Source organism: Musca autumnalis, unplaced genomic scaffold, assembly GCF_047663935.1.
Source record: "Musca autumnalis isolate F117 unplaced genomic scaffold, ASM4766393v1 scaffold_4, whole genome shotgun sequence".
In the NCBI taxonomy this organism is placed as follows: Eukaryota; Metazoa; Arthropoda; class Insecta; order Diptera; family Muscidae; genus Musca; species Musca autumnalis.
The window spans coordinates 3,464,069-3,483,514 of record NW_027411977.1 but is presented as its reverse complement, the minus strand read 5'-3'; the positions used below and the strand labels follow the sequence as shown (position 1 = coordinate 3,483,514).

Here is a 19,446-nt window from a genome sequence, read left to right as displayed (position 1 = left end):
AATAAAAATAATAAAATATGTTGTGAATTGTATATGCGGCTTAAAATAATTTTGAAATTGAACATGCACTGGCATGTGTAAACACACAAGAAAACTGCATGCCAGTCGAACACTTTTTCGGCATTTTCGAGTATAATACATGTACTGGCACCAATTCACTGGCATGTGTAACTGCAGCGTAAGAATGACTTCTCTAAAAGTGTCGTCATTCTAGGTAAACAATTTGAACATTTCAATGCAATTTGAATATCTTATAAAAAACTTCTAATCGTGCATGTTCTGGAATTCACCGTGTATCCATTTCACATCACACATGCACTTCACCTGTGAAAGCAATAGATGTTCTGTATTTCACGTGAAAAGAGCTTTCATATTTCACGAAAGAACTTTGGAAAGCTTTATTACAGCTTTCAAACTTTATCAATAGGTGTGTCTTTTTACGTGATAATTTGTAATAATTATTACGAAATGTTATTAAATGCTGTCTTTTTACACAAAAGTTCAGTAAAAGAGAGCGAAGTGAGAGAACAATTTTGACAGTTGTTTGCTGAGAAATTGCTAAAAGTTGCTGAAAGAATTTTTCCCAGCAACATTTAGCAAGTTCGATCAGCTGTTTTTTAATCATCTGCTAATGGTCAGTTGCTCAATGTTTATCTTATTTTTATGGAAATATACTATAAATATTACGATTCAGGTTTATTTATTGATTATTTTATTAATATATTCATTATTTTTTATTTATTTTGCTTAAAATTGAAGACCTTTTTCATTGCTTTGGAGTTAGTTTTCCTTTCATGCATTGGCGCCAATGTTTTTGTTTTGGTTATCAACTGTTAACTTGCTAAAGTTTACTAAATGTTGTCTTTTTACTTTTTTCTCTATTTTCGTATTAAAGAGTAAAATCTCTCTTACTCTCTGAAAACAAGTTACTGAATAATTATTTGGCTTGTTCCCGTACTTTATAAAGTGGTAAAAGTCGTAAAAGTTGTAAAAGTCGTAAACGATTTTCATATAAATTTTGTGTACGGGAACGGAAAATGTGTAAAAGTGGTAAAAATTGTAAAAACTTTTTAGTTCTGGAACAGAGCTATTACTGAAAAAGTAAAAAGACACAACTAATAACAATGAAAAAATATCAGTCTGTGTTGGCGCATCAACGAATACACATGCGTGTGTGGGTATCTACGCTTTGTTCTTTTGATTGTTTACGAAACAGACGTAAACAAAGAAACGAACTTCTACAAGAACGCGTACATGTTAAATTTGATACTTTAAGAAAAAATACAGTTTTTAATCATATTTTGTTAAGAAAATTAAATATTTTTTTAAATGCTAATAGAAAACACATTAAATTTTAGTCCTGTGCAGTTTTTTGTAGAACATTTCAATTAGTTTCTTTAAAAAATAAGGATTCACTCAGCTCTCGCCATCAAAATTACAGTGTGAGGAATACACCCTAAGGCCGCCATCAGACAATCTGCTTTTTCACATGTATGTTGTCACTTTGGGCGTACTAATATACAGAACAGCTGATGTCATACATGTGAAAAAGCAGATGGTCTGATGGCGGCCTAACTAGGTGTAAAGTGTGTTGCAGAACAGCTTTAGGTGTGTCCGATACACGTGAGGTGCAGAAGTGAATGCCAGAACATGCCTGAATATTAATAAAATTCCTACAAACATTGCATAAGGGACAAGGGATACTTCTCTCATATCAATGAGTGCACCCCGATTCATATTAGCTTAATGATATGGGACCTACTGTTTATCGCCGAGTCCGAACGGCGTGCCTTAAGACACCACTTGTAAAGATGTTTACATGGCTGAAATACTCAGGAAATATCGCCAACATTACTGAGGGGTATTTTGTCACCGTTGAAAATTTGATGTTGACTGGCTGGGGAATCGAACCCACGACCTTCAGCGTGCAAGGCGGGTGTGCATAAAATTGCATCATGGCGACACCCTATTTTTATTATTATCATTATTAATATCCAAGTTCCTAGGTGGAACATAGGGCCACCAACTTTTCCATTATACAACGGTCAAAATTCGAAACATTTCTAATAATTATTACAAATTATCGAGTACACGGAAAGATTGAATTCCTATTTCAAATTAAATCATTTAAATTTAAATTACAAATGCAAACATTCGAATTACAATTGAAATATTTCGAATTGCAAATAAAGCGTTAAAAATTCCAAATGAAATAATTTGTATAAAACCTAAATGAGCTGTAAAAGTTTCATATCGTCGGTGTCATGCTTAAGTGTTCCATACGCCATTTGCCCGTTTTGAGATAATCGCATTTTAATGTTTTGCGTCACAACTGTGTGGAGCTGACTAAAGCAAATATTTATATTTTTGACTTGAAATATTAATAATAGTATATAGAACGTATTTGCAAAAATTTTAAGGAATATGTATTGGAATATAAAAGTTATAGAGAAGAAATTTTGTCGATTTGTTCCATATCCACACTTATGACACAAATGTGAAATATTGTAAATAACGTGGAACAAAGTGACAAAAAAATTTTCCATATTTGCATCAATAAATTAAATACTTCTAAATCGAAAATTAAAATTCTGATTTTTGAAATGTGTTTTTAAACTTCTTCTAAGTTTTTAAAATATTAATTTCATAACCGAAAAAAGTTTATGCTTTTCCGCCGATGCGTGGATATCTCGGAAACTAGAGCAGATAGGAGAAAGCCGACTAGAAATTCAGAAAGAACACAACGGAAAACCCTAGAAACCACCTGTACTCAAAAAGTCAAAAATGGCGTATGGAACACTTAAGCATGACACCGACGGATCTCCCAAATGATATATGAAACTTTTAAGCGGCCTATACACTACCAAATTTGCTTGTCAGTATATGAGATTGTATGTGTACATTAAAAAAAATTGAATATGTGCGTGTGAATGGATTGAGGAAAATAGTTTTGATTTTCAAAATGAAATCGATGAATAGGTGTTATTTTCAAAATTGTTAAAAAAAAAACAATTTTGGGAAATGGAGATTGTTTTTGACATTTGAGTATTTGTTTTGATTTTTCATGGCGAATTCCCAGACTTTTTTGACATTTCAAACTCGATCAGCTGGGCTGACGCATATACCTAGGTAATTTTGCCATGCTCACAATGGAAAAGTTGCTCAAAAGCGTGTTTCAGCAACATTTAGGATAGACTTCATAAATGCAGTTCTTACATTGCAGATATTGACAAAATCGTAAAAAGACGAATCAAATATGATTGGCAACACTGACATTGTCAAAAAAGAGACATGTCATTTTGCTGCATTTATGAACGCACATATTGCTTTACTATGTTTACTTTTTGTAAAATTCGGTTTTAAAAATGAATGAAATATTTGGGTTATTATTGAATAGCACTTTCGAATTGAGTGCCAATAATCTTGATTCAAATCGTACATTTATATACAATTACTAGCTGACCCGTGTAAACATTTATAACCCATCTACATATTTATATATCTACACCTTTTCAGATTCAATTCGAATCATTTTAGTTGTAATTCGATAATTCCAATTTTAATTCGTAACATTTTATTTGTAATTCGAGAATTGCATTTGTAATTCGAAACATTTCAATTGTAATTTGAATTATTCCATTTGTAATTCAAATTTATCTGTTTGTAATTTGATTTTTTTTTTGTAATTCGAATTATTCCATTTCTAATTCTTATTTTACTTATTTTACTTGTAATTCGAACTATTTTATTTGTAATCCGAATTATTCCAGTTGTTCCTTTTTGTTCCTTTCCTTTTTATAAATGGAATAATTCGAATTACAAATGGAATAATTTAAATTACAAATAGAATAACCGAATTGACGTAACTATGCATTCTTCTTGAAACTTAATAAAATAAAATTTTTAGCAAAACCCTCATGTAATTGTATCTCCAGATTTAAAATAGAAATTTCTTTTAATTATACGCTCCACCATATGATGAAGGGTATCACTAACTTTTTGTTGCCGTTTGTAACGCTTCGAATTTTTTTTTTTTTTTTGATCAGAATAAAAATGAGTTAATGTACCGATGTTCTTCAGCTGAAATCAAGATACAGCCCGCAATATTTAACATTGAACTTTGTAATGAATTTCTCCTAGGATGTTTGGTATTGGAAATGGGTTATACCGTTCCACGTTTTGATATAAACCCCATGGAACTGTACCACTCGATTTTCGGTATTCGCCATTAAATTGGATTTAGTCTTTCTTGGGGTATAAGCATTCCCATTCTGTGTCCAGTTTTTGATAAAGCACCCGCTGTTGGGTATTTTCAATATTTTAGCCAAATTATTAAACTGCAATGGCTATAATTTGGTTTGTTGGTGTCCGTTGGGGGTCGTAAATACTCCTGCAGAGTATTGTCGCTACAGGTCCACTTTTTGATAAACCTTCCATAGAACGGTACCCACCGAAATGTTTGTTGTTGGTCTCCGTCGGGGGTCGTAAACATACCTGCAGAGACTTGTCGGTATAAGTCCACGTCTGATATAGGTACCATAGAACCGTTTGGAGGTTTCCCACCGTCATGGCTACAATTTGGTATTAACCCCCAGTTTTTGTAACTTATTTTTGTTCGTTCGTTTATATTCGTAATAATTTAGGCATTCATAGCTCAGCGCCCAGATGACATACATATCTAATTTTTAGTATACCCGTTCCATATATCGTTAAGGATTCCTCATTTAAAAATCAGCGCTCTACATTTGCGCTAAAGCGAGTAAATCTATCTACAAAATTTGACAATTCGTGTGAGAAGAATAAAAATTTTTACAAAAACTGGGGGTTAGTCTTCGTTGTGGGTAGAAGGCATACCCACATAGACTATTCGGTACATGTTTAGGTTTTTATATAGACTACATAGAACGGTACCTCTTGATTTTCAGTATGTGCAAGGTTTTGGCCGCATTATTCAACCGATATGGCTATACTTGGTATTTAGTTACCCTTGGAGGTTTCACCAACATTATCCAACCGAAATGGCTAAAATCTGGTTTCAATATAAATTGTGGTGAAAGGTAAAAAAGTTCGGCGCGGTCGAACTTAACGCCGTTTTTACTTCTTGTTAACAAAGTGCTGATTCACTGAATACGTTATTATTTTAAGCTCCTAAACATGTAAACATCTGTGATTCATGAAAAATGAATTCAAGATGCTAGTTGAATTTATCTAGACTTTGCTGTATAAAAAACCTGATCTTGATCGAGTTATTCCAAACACTGAAGTCAACGTTCATGGCGTGTTTGCAGTAAGAATAAAGTTTTCAAAAATTGGACGTAGTCGCGGCATTCTGCTTCCAAAACACTCATTAATGGCAGAGGCCACCATTGCTGATGTATTGAATACTAATATGTCTAATAATCTCTGATATTTCGCGATTTTTTAAAACCCGTTGAGGTCCCCCACACCCTCCATTTTCGGTATTCTCCAGCCGATTCGGAAGTTTAATTTAGAACATCATACCAGTCTTAAAGAACTTGACATACGTTTAGATAGATTATAGACACACCGCATTGTTGGACCGTCGTTTAAGTGACCAATGCTAATTTTTTAGACGTTGTAGTTATTTAACCATCTTTAAAATTAGGTTTTGCCTGATTTCTCAATCGATTTTTTGGAACTTCGGTCAAGCGACATTTAACATTATCGGGGTTGATCGCGTATTCCCACTTATTGAAGCCAGTGTTTATAGCGTTTTTGTAATCACGCTATCTAAAATTAAGTATATTATCTATAACTATACAATTTTGAAAAATTGGGCTGACCGCGATTTTCCACTACCGAGATGACCATTCAAGATTAAGACAATTATTACCATAGTATTGCAAGCAATTTTTAAACAATACGTCCAAAAATATCTACGATTTCACGTTTTCTTAAAAAAATTTGTGGGGAAGGTACCCTCGTCACTCAACTGACCAGTATGAATAATAGCTAAAAACCTTTTCTCAGACCTAAAAACTCCACATACAGTACAGTACAGTACAGTATTTCTGATATGGAACGAAATTCGATAGACCATACAAGGCAATCCTTTTGAATTTTGAGAAAAAGGACCCTAAAATAGTTAAAAATATGCTTATTGCTAAAGGGTTGAAATGTATAGATGTTAAAATCGTCATTAGACGCATAAATAATGAAGAACATATTATTTATGTCGTCTATTTCGAAAGGAAATCTATAACTCTGCGTGAACTTAGAGAAAATCATTCCGATATTGAACGTTCGAGAATTAAATGGGAATATCAAAAACCCAATAAGTCCAAACTTACACAATGCCATAATTGCCAAATGTATGGCCACGGATCGAGTAGGTGTAGAGTTAAAACGTTCTGCGCAAACTGCGCTGGAAATCATAATACCTCGGAATGTAAGGAAACCCTTTTGAAATGCGCCAATTGTGGTGGCGATCATAAATCTATATCTGATGAGTGTCCTAGTCGATTGAAATATATTGAAATAAGAGAACGATTCAAGCCGAAAAGAGTAATTAGAACTCAAGCTAATTATCAGAATCATCAGAATTATGAAAACCAATTTCCAAACAGGTTGAATCAAACATTGCCTAAAGTAAATGATTGGTCAAAATCAGGACAAACTGGAGAAGACCTATTTTCAATTGAGGAGTTGCAAAACTTAACATCTGAACTAATTTCCAAATTAAGAAATTGCAAGACAAAGCAAGAACAATTTGATGTTGTCACCAGTATTGCCTTCAAATTTTTAAAATGAGTCAATCAATCAAAATAATATCTTGGAATTCCAGAGGAATTCGAAATAAAAAAGATGAGTTCTTTAATTTTCTAAACTCAAATGCAGTTGATATATGCCTTTTATGTGAAACATGGCTTAATTCAAATATTTCCATCAAAAATCAAAACTTCATATGTTATCGAAATGATCGGCCTGAGAGAAGAGGGGGTGGAGTCGCAGTTATTATAAGAAAAGGCATACGTCATAAATTATTGAAACCGAAAAATACATCTGAAATTGAAAATGTTGGTGTTCAGATTTATATTAATAATTCTGAAATCAATATATATGCATGCTATTTTCCAGGTGGTGCTCGTAATGCACAAAGAAAACAAAACTTCTTGTATGATATTCATAAACTAACTAATAGTAAAAGCTATATTCTCGGCGGAGATTTTAACTGCAGGCATAATCATTGGGGTTGCCAAAGGAATAACTGTTGGGGAAATTTGCTCTACGATAAATATCAAACTAGTTCCTACGACATAATGTTCCCACCAACTAGCACTTACATACCGGCAGACGCAAGGCGACAGCCTTCTACTCTTGATTTATTGTTGACCGATGTGCCAACATATATACAAACAGTTAAGGCCGTCAATAATTTGGGATCAGATCATCTACCAATTTTAATCGAAGTCAATAGAAATGTTGATCAATCTGAAAATGTATTTTATGATTTCAGTAAAGCCAATTGGAATCGATTCAAATCACATATTAATAGAAATCCGTCTATAAATCATGATGTCGATACGTCTAACATTGATACTGATCATATTGACCATCTGGTAACCAATCTAACCAACAGCATCAAAGAAGCTGTTGAATTCAGTGTCCCCAAATGTAACTTTAAAAGTAAGAGTAATGAAATTCCCAGAAACGTAAAAGAAATGATTCTATTTCGAAATATCTATAAACGAAATTGGAAACGCTTTAGAGACCCAATTGATAGGCATCAAATGAACGTGCTAAACAGAAGAATAAATGCAGAGTTAACTGATTTTCGTAATAAAAATTGGAACCAAATGCTATCTAATTTGGATAAAGCATCTTCGCCTTTTTGGAAAATATCTCAGGTGCTGAAGAAAAAGACCAACGTTATTCCAGCCCTTAGAATGGAAAATGAAGTATTTTTTTACTCCGGAAGAAAAGTGTGAAATTTTTGCAGAAACTTTTCTTAAAAATCATACAGTATCTACATCGCTTAGTGATAGTAATACTATCAGAGAGGTAATGAACGGTGTACATGATATAAATATTTCGATACCTGAACCATCAAGATTAAAATTCACAACAATAGATAAAGTAAAAAAATTAATTAAAAAACTAAAGAACAAGAAAGCACCAGGAGTTGACGAAATTAGCAATAAATGCTTAAAAATGCTTCCTAGGAATGCAGTCAAATATCTGACAAAAATTCTCAATGCCTGTCTAAATCACTGCTATTTTCCTCGAGAATGGAAACTTTCTAAAGTTATACCAATCCGAAAAGTAAACAAATCTTGTGACGATCCGAAATCATACAGACCAATAAGTTTGCTATCATCCGTCAGTAAGATATACGAAAAAATTATACAGGAAATGCTGAATGAGTTTGCCGAAAGAAATGATATTTTACCACATCAACAATTCGGTTTTCGAAGGCAGCATAACACTTGCCAACCACTTGTAAAAATCAGAAACATGGTTAAAAACAATTTCAATGAGTCATTGTCAACAGGCATGGTACTATTAGATATAAAAGCGGCGTTTGACGGAGTTTGGCATAACGGCCTTATATATAAGATGAAGAAATTTGGGTTTCCTCTTCAACTCATTAAAATTGTAAGCAGTTACCTTGATCGTCGACGATTTTGCGTACATATTGGAAAAACTAAATCTAGAATTGTGCATATACCAAATGGTTGCCCGCAAGGTTCCTGTATATCCCCAATTTTATATAATATATTTACTGCCGATATACCCCATATAGAAAACTGCACTGTTTCTGTATTTGCTGATGACACTTCATTATTAAGTGCTGGGCTTTATTCAAATATCATATCTCGTCATCTCCAACAAGGACTAAATACATTAAATGACTATTTTAAAAAATGGAAAATCATGGTAAATCCAGAAAAAACCCAAGCCATTTATTTTTCCCGCAAACGAAAACCATGCTTTTTGCCACAATCCCCACTTCTTTTCCTCGGTCACAACATAGAATGGAAAGTCAATGTGAAATATTTGGGAGTCATTCTTGACAGAAAACTAATCTTTGCTGATCATATATCTTATATCGTCAATAAAATAAATAAAATCATACGAATTATGTACCCATTAATAAATCGAAAATCGGACCTGAATATTGAAAACAAAAAACTTATTTTGAAATCAATATTTTTGCCAATAATTTTCTATTGCGCACCTCTTTTCTCACCAGCGGCAAATAATCACATAAAGAAATTACAAGTGATTCAAAACAAGTTACTGAAATTAATTTTCAATCTCCCATGGCATTATTCAACACAACGGCTCCATGCACTGTCTGGATTCCATCTCGTCAAAGACAAAATCGAAATATACAGAACTAACTTTGATAATCGATGTATTTCTTCGTGTTACGTCCATATTAATGAACTTGTTTCATAAATGGATTTATATCCACCCCTTCTAGTCAACTAAATTTATATGCTGTTTATATTAGAGCTTTTTGCAGGGTTAACCTTCTTTATGAGGATTTGTTTGAAATATAATCAATGGAATTGACATTTAAAACCCAGTCGGTTTGTTAAATCCGGTTATATATAAACGGGGTATTAAGGTTTTATTTTTTTTTCCTTACATAAAAATTACAGTATGAATAATCATTGCTCATTATGTTATTAACTAAATATAATATTTAAGCAGAAAAGGAAATAGTATTTTCTAAACTCTTTGTATTCTTATTTGTAACACTGATTGTACTCGAAATGTCAAATAAATAAACAAACAAACAAAATGCAAGCAATCATTAACCAAAAATTAGTTTTGCAGTCGTTAAAAAATAAGCATTTCTGCAAAACAGAAAAAAATATTTAATTTTAATAGCCTTTATTTTATATGTAAGTGAAGTACATTTTAAACATTTCATCGCCCGTTGTTACCAAAGGAAATATTCTCTCAGAGAGGCTAATGCAAAACACCCACCAAACTCTCTCTTATTTATTTTGAGAGAGGATCATTAAGGTAGATGTATTAGCAATCCGTTACAACAATGTCAAAAAGATTTTGCAAGAATTAATAATTTTCTTATCACAACTTCATTACGAAATTATTATTCAATATATAGTTCAACAACTTCCACAAATATATACATTTTTCATTCATAATTTTTTTTTTTTTTTTTTTTTTTGGTTCTTGCTTTCATAAAAACATTTTTTTTACATCTACCTTCATAATATTCCCTATAGTACACATAGGTTTTCGTAGTTCGATTACCGGTTACTCTCGAAACATTCGATCAACGATTTCGATCGAATCTCGTCATGCCGCTTTTTTATCGTGTCGAAATCTTTTTCACGAACAAATACTCGATCGAATCGAATCACGTAATTAGGCCCCTGACTCATGTCTCAAACGAACTTCCAAAATCACTAGATTATATATAAAAATCACATATAAAAATTTTAACAATTTAAAAAAAAATGTATTATACTGCATAATTACCACAAATCCGCCATTTCTAATTGTTTCTTATGTATTTTTCTTGTTTTCTTCGCAAATATCAGTTCGCATAACAGTACTAAAGAAATGTCAATTATTGTGCAGTCCAAGTGATAAAACTGCACAAATTTGTCAATTACTGCGCAAATTTGACGTGTCACGCGATATTTATGAAGTCGCGACGATGTCAATAGAAAGACATGCTGCATTTATGAAGTCGCGACGATGTCATTTATGCATTTATGAAGTCAGCCAGGGACTTGTACCCTATATATTTTTTCTAAGGGGAAAATACTTTCCTGAGCGACAGCTAGATTTTTACATAAATGTCACATTTCAATGAAACTCACAAGTCGTTCTAATAATGTACTTTATTTAATACATTTTATTGTATTTTTTGTTTTATTTTTAATTTCATTACAATATTGTTTTGTATTTTTCTTATGAATATTATTGATTTTTACACTACTTAAAACTTTTTCAAAGTATTTAAAACTCTATTATTGATTTAGACATTAGTCGTAATAATATAAGTAAGAAATAGCAGTTTTAAAATTTAACAAAATATTTGAAGTACAAACTAAAAATGAAAACTAAACAAACCTCTAAATAAATCGAACTAAAAATTAAATTCAGTGAACACTCGTTTTTGGAGTTTTTTTTTTTCTTTTTGTTTTACAAAAATAAAGAATTAAACTAAAACATGTTATCCAATGTTGGAAAATAAAAACTAAATGAATTCATAATGAAGTGTGGGAACATTTTTGGCTGGTAGTGTGAAAACATAATGTACATCTACATACATATATTTAGATTTAAAAGCGATGAATATGTGTAAAATGTGTTGTATGAGTTTTGTTGTTGCTGATGTAAAATATAAAGTGTTTCTGTGAACGAACGTTATATATGGATCAGCTGTTTCATTATTAGTATTGTTTTTTAATCCAAATTAATATTGCATACATAGAAAATAATATTCCTATGTCTTCGTTATGGGCTAGTCTTAAATTAATATGAAAATAGTAGTTGTAGGTGTGGTATGGACCATCGAACGATAGATACACTGTCTGCGTCCATACATTCAATTTACAGTCTTTTTTACATTGTAGGGTGCTATCATGGCTTGCGGGCTTACCATTCTGGCATGCGAATTTGGTGATTCCATATCAGAGACATGCAACGGTGGTGGAGGATGTTGCATAGATGGTGACCCCATAAAGTAGCCCGGGTTTGGGGGTCTATGGTGCATATTAATAAGTCCGGGTGGCGGAAGCTTTTGTGTTGTGTTAAACGATGGCGGTACTGAATAGTTGTCCGGTGATACTCCCGGTGGAGGCATATTGAATTGAGGATGCCTAACATTCATGGGCATACCCATAGGTGGCACGAATGGGGGCATTGGACCACGTGTTAAAGGGGAAGGTGGTAGGCGGGTAAAATTGTTCATACGCATGCCAATGAAACCCATCGGCGGAGAAGCGTGACGAATCGGCGGTGACGGATGCATTTGCGGAGAACCAGGTGGCCCAATGAAACCTCCGCTATTTTTGGATACATGACGGTCTGAAAATGCATGGTTGGGACTGTCGCGCGACTTCTCGCCCACAGCCATTTTTGGCGAGTGCACATTATGTCCTTCTATACGTCCAACTCTGTTTAATGCCGCCATTGTAGTTAGGTCCTTTTTGCTGGTGCTACACATGGCATTTGGTGAATTTACATTCGGCGATCGAGACGATGGCGGTGGAGCTGACGGCGGCACACATTTCGGATTGAGCAGACGTGGGGGTATACCTTTTTCCAATTGCGAAACATACATTGAGTGGACCATGGAATCAAAGTGGAAATAAACTAGAGGTACCGGTGTTGGGGGCCTTAAATATGTAGGTTGTTCTAAATGCGCTGGTAACGGTATTGATGGCGGAGGAGGTGGCGGTAGCTTTTCTAATGCTGGATCAATTTTGGGTGATTCTTTTAATTTAATATCGCCCAACAAATCACGAGCCGCTGTAACTTCAATACCACGCCTCTTACGGAGGCGTAAAACCTTTCGTCGAATTCTATCTTCGACCAATTTACGATCTTCATCGTCACTGTCACGACTTGGATAAATACCATCCTCGAAGTAGACTTTCTTCTTCTCAATTTTCCTAAAAAGAAAGAGTATTAGAAAAATTTGCATATGTGAATATGTCAGTGCAGATCTTACTGTGTCTTGCTTGCAGAATCAATCGAAGGTTTCAATATGCTTCTCATGCATGTTTCACCTTCCCGATTTAGACGCATAACCGCTGATTTAACTAGACGATTATTAACCTCATCCTTCCATGAGATTGTAGAAGAAGTGTCTTGATTTACGACGGTTGCTACATCTTTCACCACATCAGATACGGGCGTTTTAACTGCCGTCGAAGTGCTGGCGGAGACATCAACCTTCGGCGAATCTGGTTTTGTGGACATTGTATGAACATTCGAGGGTACTATTTCTAAAACATTCCCCTTCTGCACAGCGACGGTGCTAACCTTTGGTAATTCTTTTAGAACTGGATTGATCTGCTGTGGTGGTCCCCCAATCGCAGCAAAATCATTATAGTAATAGTGTTGCGGTGGTCCTGCATGTATCATGCTGTTCGTGTTTATGGTTGGTATTGTGGAGTAACCTGTTGGGTGGGGTGCAGGATGGTTTTGTAAATGATGCGGCAAGGGTGAATGATGCGACTGCATATGTTGCTGAGGTGCCATAGGCATGTGATGGCCTTCAGAATTTGCAGGGGGCAGCATTGAAACATATGGATTTGGATAGTACCCTGCAGATGGTGCACCGACGTTGTCGGTCATCGGCTGTGGTGGTACAGACATGTAAGCAGCGCCACCATATTGCGCATAGTTAGAATAATCGTCGTAACCAGCCGGTGGTGTGTCGGTAGGTCCACTTAAAGCAATATTTATACGCGCATCCAAGGGAATTCGATTGGGTGACATATTATAGTAGTATGGCGAATTGGCTGCAGTAACACCACCACCGCTGGACATTTGATCGTGACTGGCATAATATTGTCCATGTGGAGAAATTGAAGAGTGCCTTTCAAAGCTTAGATCGCGTCTACGTCGGTGATCATCGTAACGTGAACCATGAGGTGGTGAAACAGGAGATCTCGGAGACCGGGGGGATCGTGGTGACCTTGGTCTCCTTGGTGAATGAGGTGAACGTGATCTTCGTGGCTCCGAATGAGGAGAATTCAATGGAGAAAGACTGCGACGCATTGGAGGTGATGGAGGTTTGAATGGCAACGGCGAGTAGCGATCTGGACTATAGGATCTCCTTCTTGGGGGTGGCGTTCTTGGAGATTTCGGTCGTTGTGGCGATCTTGAACGCGAACCTCTTGACCGTGAAAACTTTTTATAATGTAATTGGGAGTTTGACTTGCGGCTCCTTAGCGGGCTTACGTCTTTACCCCTTCTATTTGCAAATTGACGTAATGGACTGCGACTGCGTGACCTTGAACGTGATCGGCGGCGGAATCTTGTGCCAGGTGGCAGTGCTCTTCTTGGAGGTGTTGTATTACGCATATTCCGTCTCGGAGGACTCGCTGACAATGAACGACCCCTAGCTGCACCTCTTCTCTGAGGGCTAAACCTTGATCGAGATGAAGACCTACGGCTCCGATCCCTATAGCTCGGTGGAGAACGCGGTCTATCACGACTGGAGCTATATCCGGGAGAACGATTGTTTCTCTGGGAATCTCTGGAACGTGATTCTTGCGATTCCTTATTCTCCATCATGGGCTTAACAATGGCCACCTCTTTAGCTGGTTTAACAAGTTTCTCCGTAAAGTCCACCTCTTCCTTATCTTCCCCGGTTTTTTTCTCCGTATCTTCAGCCAAGGAAGAGAGGAATATGGCTGGTTTCGATGGCAGTTTCATAGGTGAAATAGTTAATTTAATTGCCTCTCGGTTCGAGTCAAATATTTTGTTAGGTTCCGTTTGTAGCAATTCTGGCAGTGGTTGAGCTTGGGAGACCTTTGGAACATCTGCAGTCATTGCTGTCGTACAGATTTGACTTTCAATCGCTGTGCTTACCTTTTCCGTTTGTGAACTTTTAGCATATTTTTGTAATATTAATTTCTTCTCCTGCAAAAACAGCATTTCCATTTTATGCAGTTCCTCACTGATTTCATCATTGGAGTCATAATTTGCTCGCATCATTTGTATACGAGAAAGATTGGTTTCCAAGCTTTTGAGTTTCTTAAAATCCTTGGCAACCTCTGTTCTGGCTGTTTTTGCATTCTGTTGGCCAGGCGTTGGCGGTGTCTGGGACATTAACATAGGTTTTTGTACTGGCGGGGGAGAAGGAGTGCGAGGTTCTTTCTTTACAATTGTTTCTGATATCTGATCTTGCAGTTCATTTGATGTATTTAGATTTGTGTTATTCGCTTCAGTGGTATTTGCAATCGCTGTACCTTCCGCAGCGTCAGCTTTGGGTATTTTTTCAGCATTATCAAGAGATTTTGGAAAGTTTTCCCCATCATTACTATCGTCTGATGATGTTGCACTTGATGTGGAGGAAGACGAAGTTGATGTATTATCCTCAGAACTTGATGAACTCGATGATGAAGTCGAAGAAGTAGATGTGGAAGAAGTGGAAAGAAGGTCTTCGGTAGTTTTTAATGTTGTCATATCCTGGTCATTCACACTTTTTGGGTCAATTTTGCTTTCATTACTAGTTACAGTCTTCATATCGACTCCAGACGCCTCAACACTTTTAATAAATTGATTATAGAGCTCCTGCATACCAAATAGTTGGCTTTGTTTTGTTTGACTCGCTGAAGTTTCAGAACAGTCGTCAGGTTCGTTCTTAATCGCAGCTGATGATTTTGATATCGCAGCTGGATTTAACAATTCTAGTGGCGGAGTTGCAGGATGCACAGAATCTTGTGCTTCCTGTTTCACATCTTTTCCAATTGTCCCTACATCATTCGGTGGCGATGGATTAACAAATTTGGTTACGAATGAGTCTTCTTCTTCCATCAATTCCGGCGATATATGTTTTGGGGTAGAACTGTCCTCAGGCACATTTAAATCCAAATCAGCATCCTCTTCATTTTCCCAATTATCCATATAGTCGTCAGTATCTGGACTGTTACCCTTATCGCTGGGAGACTTTGTGGGAGGCGAAGAGTAATCCTGTGAGTCGTCATTTATATCGGATCCAGCCTCTTCGGTGGGAGAAAGGAATTCGTTGTGAGAGAATGAGAGAGGTCTCATTCGTATAGGCTTTTCCTCTACCTTCCTTGAGGCTTTCTGTTTTTCCTCCGACAAATCTGTGGGTTTGGCATTTGGTGGAGGAGGTGGAGTCAACGATTTGACAGAGGATTTATGTTTTTTGGCCACATCCTTTGCCTCAGATTTAATATCCGCATGTTTTTCAACTTTCCTGCCAGGCGATTTTGACTGCTTTGATGTAGATTTGTTGTCGGATGAACGGTATTTTTCTTTGTGTGTTTTCTCTTTGCTTTTAGAACGAACTGTATTGTTTTTGTTGTCTGATCTGTCATTTGATTTGGAACGATTCAATAAACTTGACCCGCCACTGCTATTACTATTTCGCCGATTGGACGATAACTTTCCGGAACCATCTTCTTTTCTAGGATCAGAAGAATATTTTTGTTTGTTCTCACGTTCTCTTGAACGAGAGCACCGTGTTCTATCAGATTTACTGTTAGACAAACGGTCATGAGATGCAGAACGCTTAAAAGGATTACGAGAAGATTTTGATCGAGAATCGTGACGGTTGTCGTCCTTGTTCCTTGACTTTTCCCTCGAATGCTTCGAGTAGCTATCTTTATGATCGTAATTTTTATCTTTACTTGACCTTTCCTTATCTTTGTTGATCTTGTCTGTTGTGTCATACTTTTGTCTCGAAACCTCTCTACGTTTTTCATTCTCACTGGGTTTTGAAGACCTCGTACTTTTGTTCGATATGTCACAATTATCTTTAGAATCACCTTCATCTTTTTTTGATAACTTACCCACGCTGTGTTTGCTGCTTTCCTCCTTCTTTTCAGCCTCCTTCGTTTTTAAAGTCGCAGAAGAACTTTGATTTTGTTTTTCTTTTGAACTTTGATATTTTTGAGTTTTGAGCATTAATTTCTCTTTGGCTGCTTCAATGGCCTCTAATTTTATGTCATCCTGTTGCAATATCTTGTCGATACGTTTCTGTATTTCTCTAGCATCTTGCAAAGATGTTGGTGATTTTTGTATCCTTACCTGGGTTTTGATTGGTAACGGGGGAGTTACACTGCCAATGTCAGTAGCACATTGTGGATCAGACAAAGATATTCCATCATCAAATTCAACTGATTTTTTATTTTCAATATTTAGATTTGGCTGATGTTTTAAATCCGTATTTTTCTCTGCAGTACATGAAGCGACTTCGCTTGTTACGTCCTTTGAAATTGAATGAGATGGCGGGGAATCAGCAAACATGTCATAGGTTTTATCTTTTTCACTCACTGCTGACTTTTCGTCATCTACTGGTTCTTGTTTGATTATAAGGGGTTTAACCTTTAAAGTGATATCTTCAATTTTAATTTCTGTTGCTGTTTCTATTTTCTCGACTTTCATGTTCTGCACTTTACTACGAATTTCTTCTTCATTTGGTATATATTCGTCTTTACTTCCTGATTCAGGCTGATTACCGGCAGAGTTTTCTGTTTCTTCTGAAGATTTTCTAGACTTTTCGTACGATTTTCGTATTTTCTCTATCTTGCGTCTACTAGATTTCTTAGATTTTTTCTTTTTTGAGGATTTCGAAATCACTGATAATGTTCTAGATGGAGAATTTCTTTTATGTTTCTTCTTTTTTTTCGTTTTGTCCTTCGAAGAAGATTTCTTTTTATTTTCTTTGTTCGTTTTTGGCTTCTCAGTTTCCTGACCATCTGTTCCAGGGCGCTTATCATCATCATCATCCCAGTTTTCTTCATCGGTTTGTGTGTTATCTTTATTTTGTTTGTTTTCATTTCTCGTCTTGTCATGAATTTTGGATTCCTTGCACGATTTAAATGCATAAGAAATTGAAGGCTTGCATTTTGTATATCTGAAATAGAGAATATAGATTAATGCCTAAGAAACTCAAGCGTAATATTTTTAAATGACATGTTGTCGACACAAATTGACTTCAGTCAAACAAACCTATTTTGGGAAGATATAAATGAGAATATACTTACAACAAGTTTGTTGAAGGAGGCTGTATTGGTGAATGACCCCTATTGGGAGGTGGAGTATGATGCTGTCTGTGATGTGGGGCATGATGACGTGCCAAAGACCCCGAAATTCCTCCACCCCCACCAACAGGATTAAAAAATGGCGGTCGAAATCCGGGAAAGGGCATACGACCCCCACGTACACCACCTCTACCACGGGGAATAAAACCACCGCGACCATGTTGAAATTCCAGACGTCCTCCCCGCATGAAAGGATTCATACCACGATAACCCATAAACGCTTCAGGGGGTAGATGAGCTGGATGCGGTGGGTGAACCATGTGTGGTGTAAATCGATTTGTGGTTGCACTGGAAGCAGCTACAACAACTGACGATACTTTTTCTACATATTTTTCATTTTCCTCATCTCCTGAAGAACACAAACCTTCACTATCATCAGAATCGGCCCTTTCAGAAGGTTTTAACTTCTTCGCGGCACATTTTTCTTCATTACTGTCATCGCTTTCGCAATCTTTAGAGTCTTTCTTAGATTTTTTAGCTGTAAAAGAGAATATATGAATTCTAAAAACTATTTTAGAAACGTAACTTACCTTTTTTGTGCTTCTTTGCCGCTTTACGTTCATCTTTTGTCTTCCTATCGGCCTCTCCTATATCCTCTTCCCGTTGACGACGTTTTTCCACCTGCAATTTTTCTTCTCTTCGCCTTTTGGCGTCTAATTCCAATATCAAACGCACCTTTTCCTCACATGCCTCCGCCTCCATTTGTGACACAGTTTTCAAAGCTTTTGCCAGAGCTTCCCTAGCTAACTGTTTGGCAGGCGGTTCGGATTTTGTAGTGCGCATTGGTGTTGAATCCTTTGTGGAGGCGGGGCTTGAACCTGGGGGAGGTGTTTTTACTTCACCTGGCTCCAAGCTACTATCTCCGCCTTGCATATCGTCCAAAAATCCAAACGTTAACTTAGCAACACCCTCTTCAGAGACTTTGATGTCATTCTTTACATTACTTGCCACATTCGACCTTGTCGCTATAGGCACCACCTCCTCCGCCTCCATCGCTGTTTCCTCCATTGTTTGACGCTCCGCGAAACAATTATTTATGTAATAATAAAACTATTACTTCACTTATGTTCTCGATGCGCTTTAATCATCGATTAGAATCCATCTTCACAACAATATTAAAAGTTTTTCGGTTTTATTTTGCACTCACACATGAAAAAATGAGGAATGCAAGTTCGATTTGATGCTGTACGAATGTGTGTGCTGTTACAAATCAATCAGCACGCGTCAGAAAATTTGTTTTTTCCGTCTTTAATTCATTGCATTTATAACATTTGCATATTGCAAGCATAAAGCGCCTACCGTATTTCACGTTTACTTCCTGATTTTGTTAACATTTCCCTAAAAATGGGGTTTTAGTTACCAACAAAATTTTTTCAGCCTTTCTTTCCAAAGCTGTAATCACACGAATAGGGATATGTAAGTCGACTTTCGATTAATCGATTAATCGACTTTTTGCAGTCAAAAGTTTAAAAATCGGATCGACTTTTGCCTAGAGGAAAAATCGCATAATCGATTATCTTGTGATCGATTTTCAAGTTTGCCCATGAAATTAGGTGTGTACGATAACTTTCCCAGCAAAAATTACTCAGTCAATTCCAGCAACCTCTCTCAGTGAATTTTACTCTCTCAAGGAAGAAAAATTGCAGAAAGTTATCGAACAACAATTTGTAAAAACTTGCAAGGAATC

General features: G+C 36.1%; 1 protein-coding gene across 1 annotated transcript; it reads right to left on the bottom strand.

The window, feature by feature from the left end:
* Nucleotides 1–10,832: 10,832 nt before the first annotated feature.
* Nucleotides 10,833–19,202, bottom strand: l(3)psg2 (lethal (3) persistent salivary gland 2). The gene is made up of 4 exons (XM_073979858.1): nucleotides 18,290–19,202; nucleotides 17,703–18,237; nucleotides 12,686–17,572; nucleotides 10,833–12,626 (listed from the first exon to the last, which is right to left on the bottom strand). The coding sequence occupies exons 1-4, from the start codon at nucleotides 18,765–18,767 to the stop codon at nucleotides 11,558–11,560; spliced, it is 6,969 nt and encodes a 2,322-aa protein (XP_073835959.1). The 5' UTR covers nucleotides 18,768–19,202; the 3' UTR covers nucleotides 10,833–11,557.
* Nucleotides 19,203–19,446: the final 244 nt, after the last annotated feature.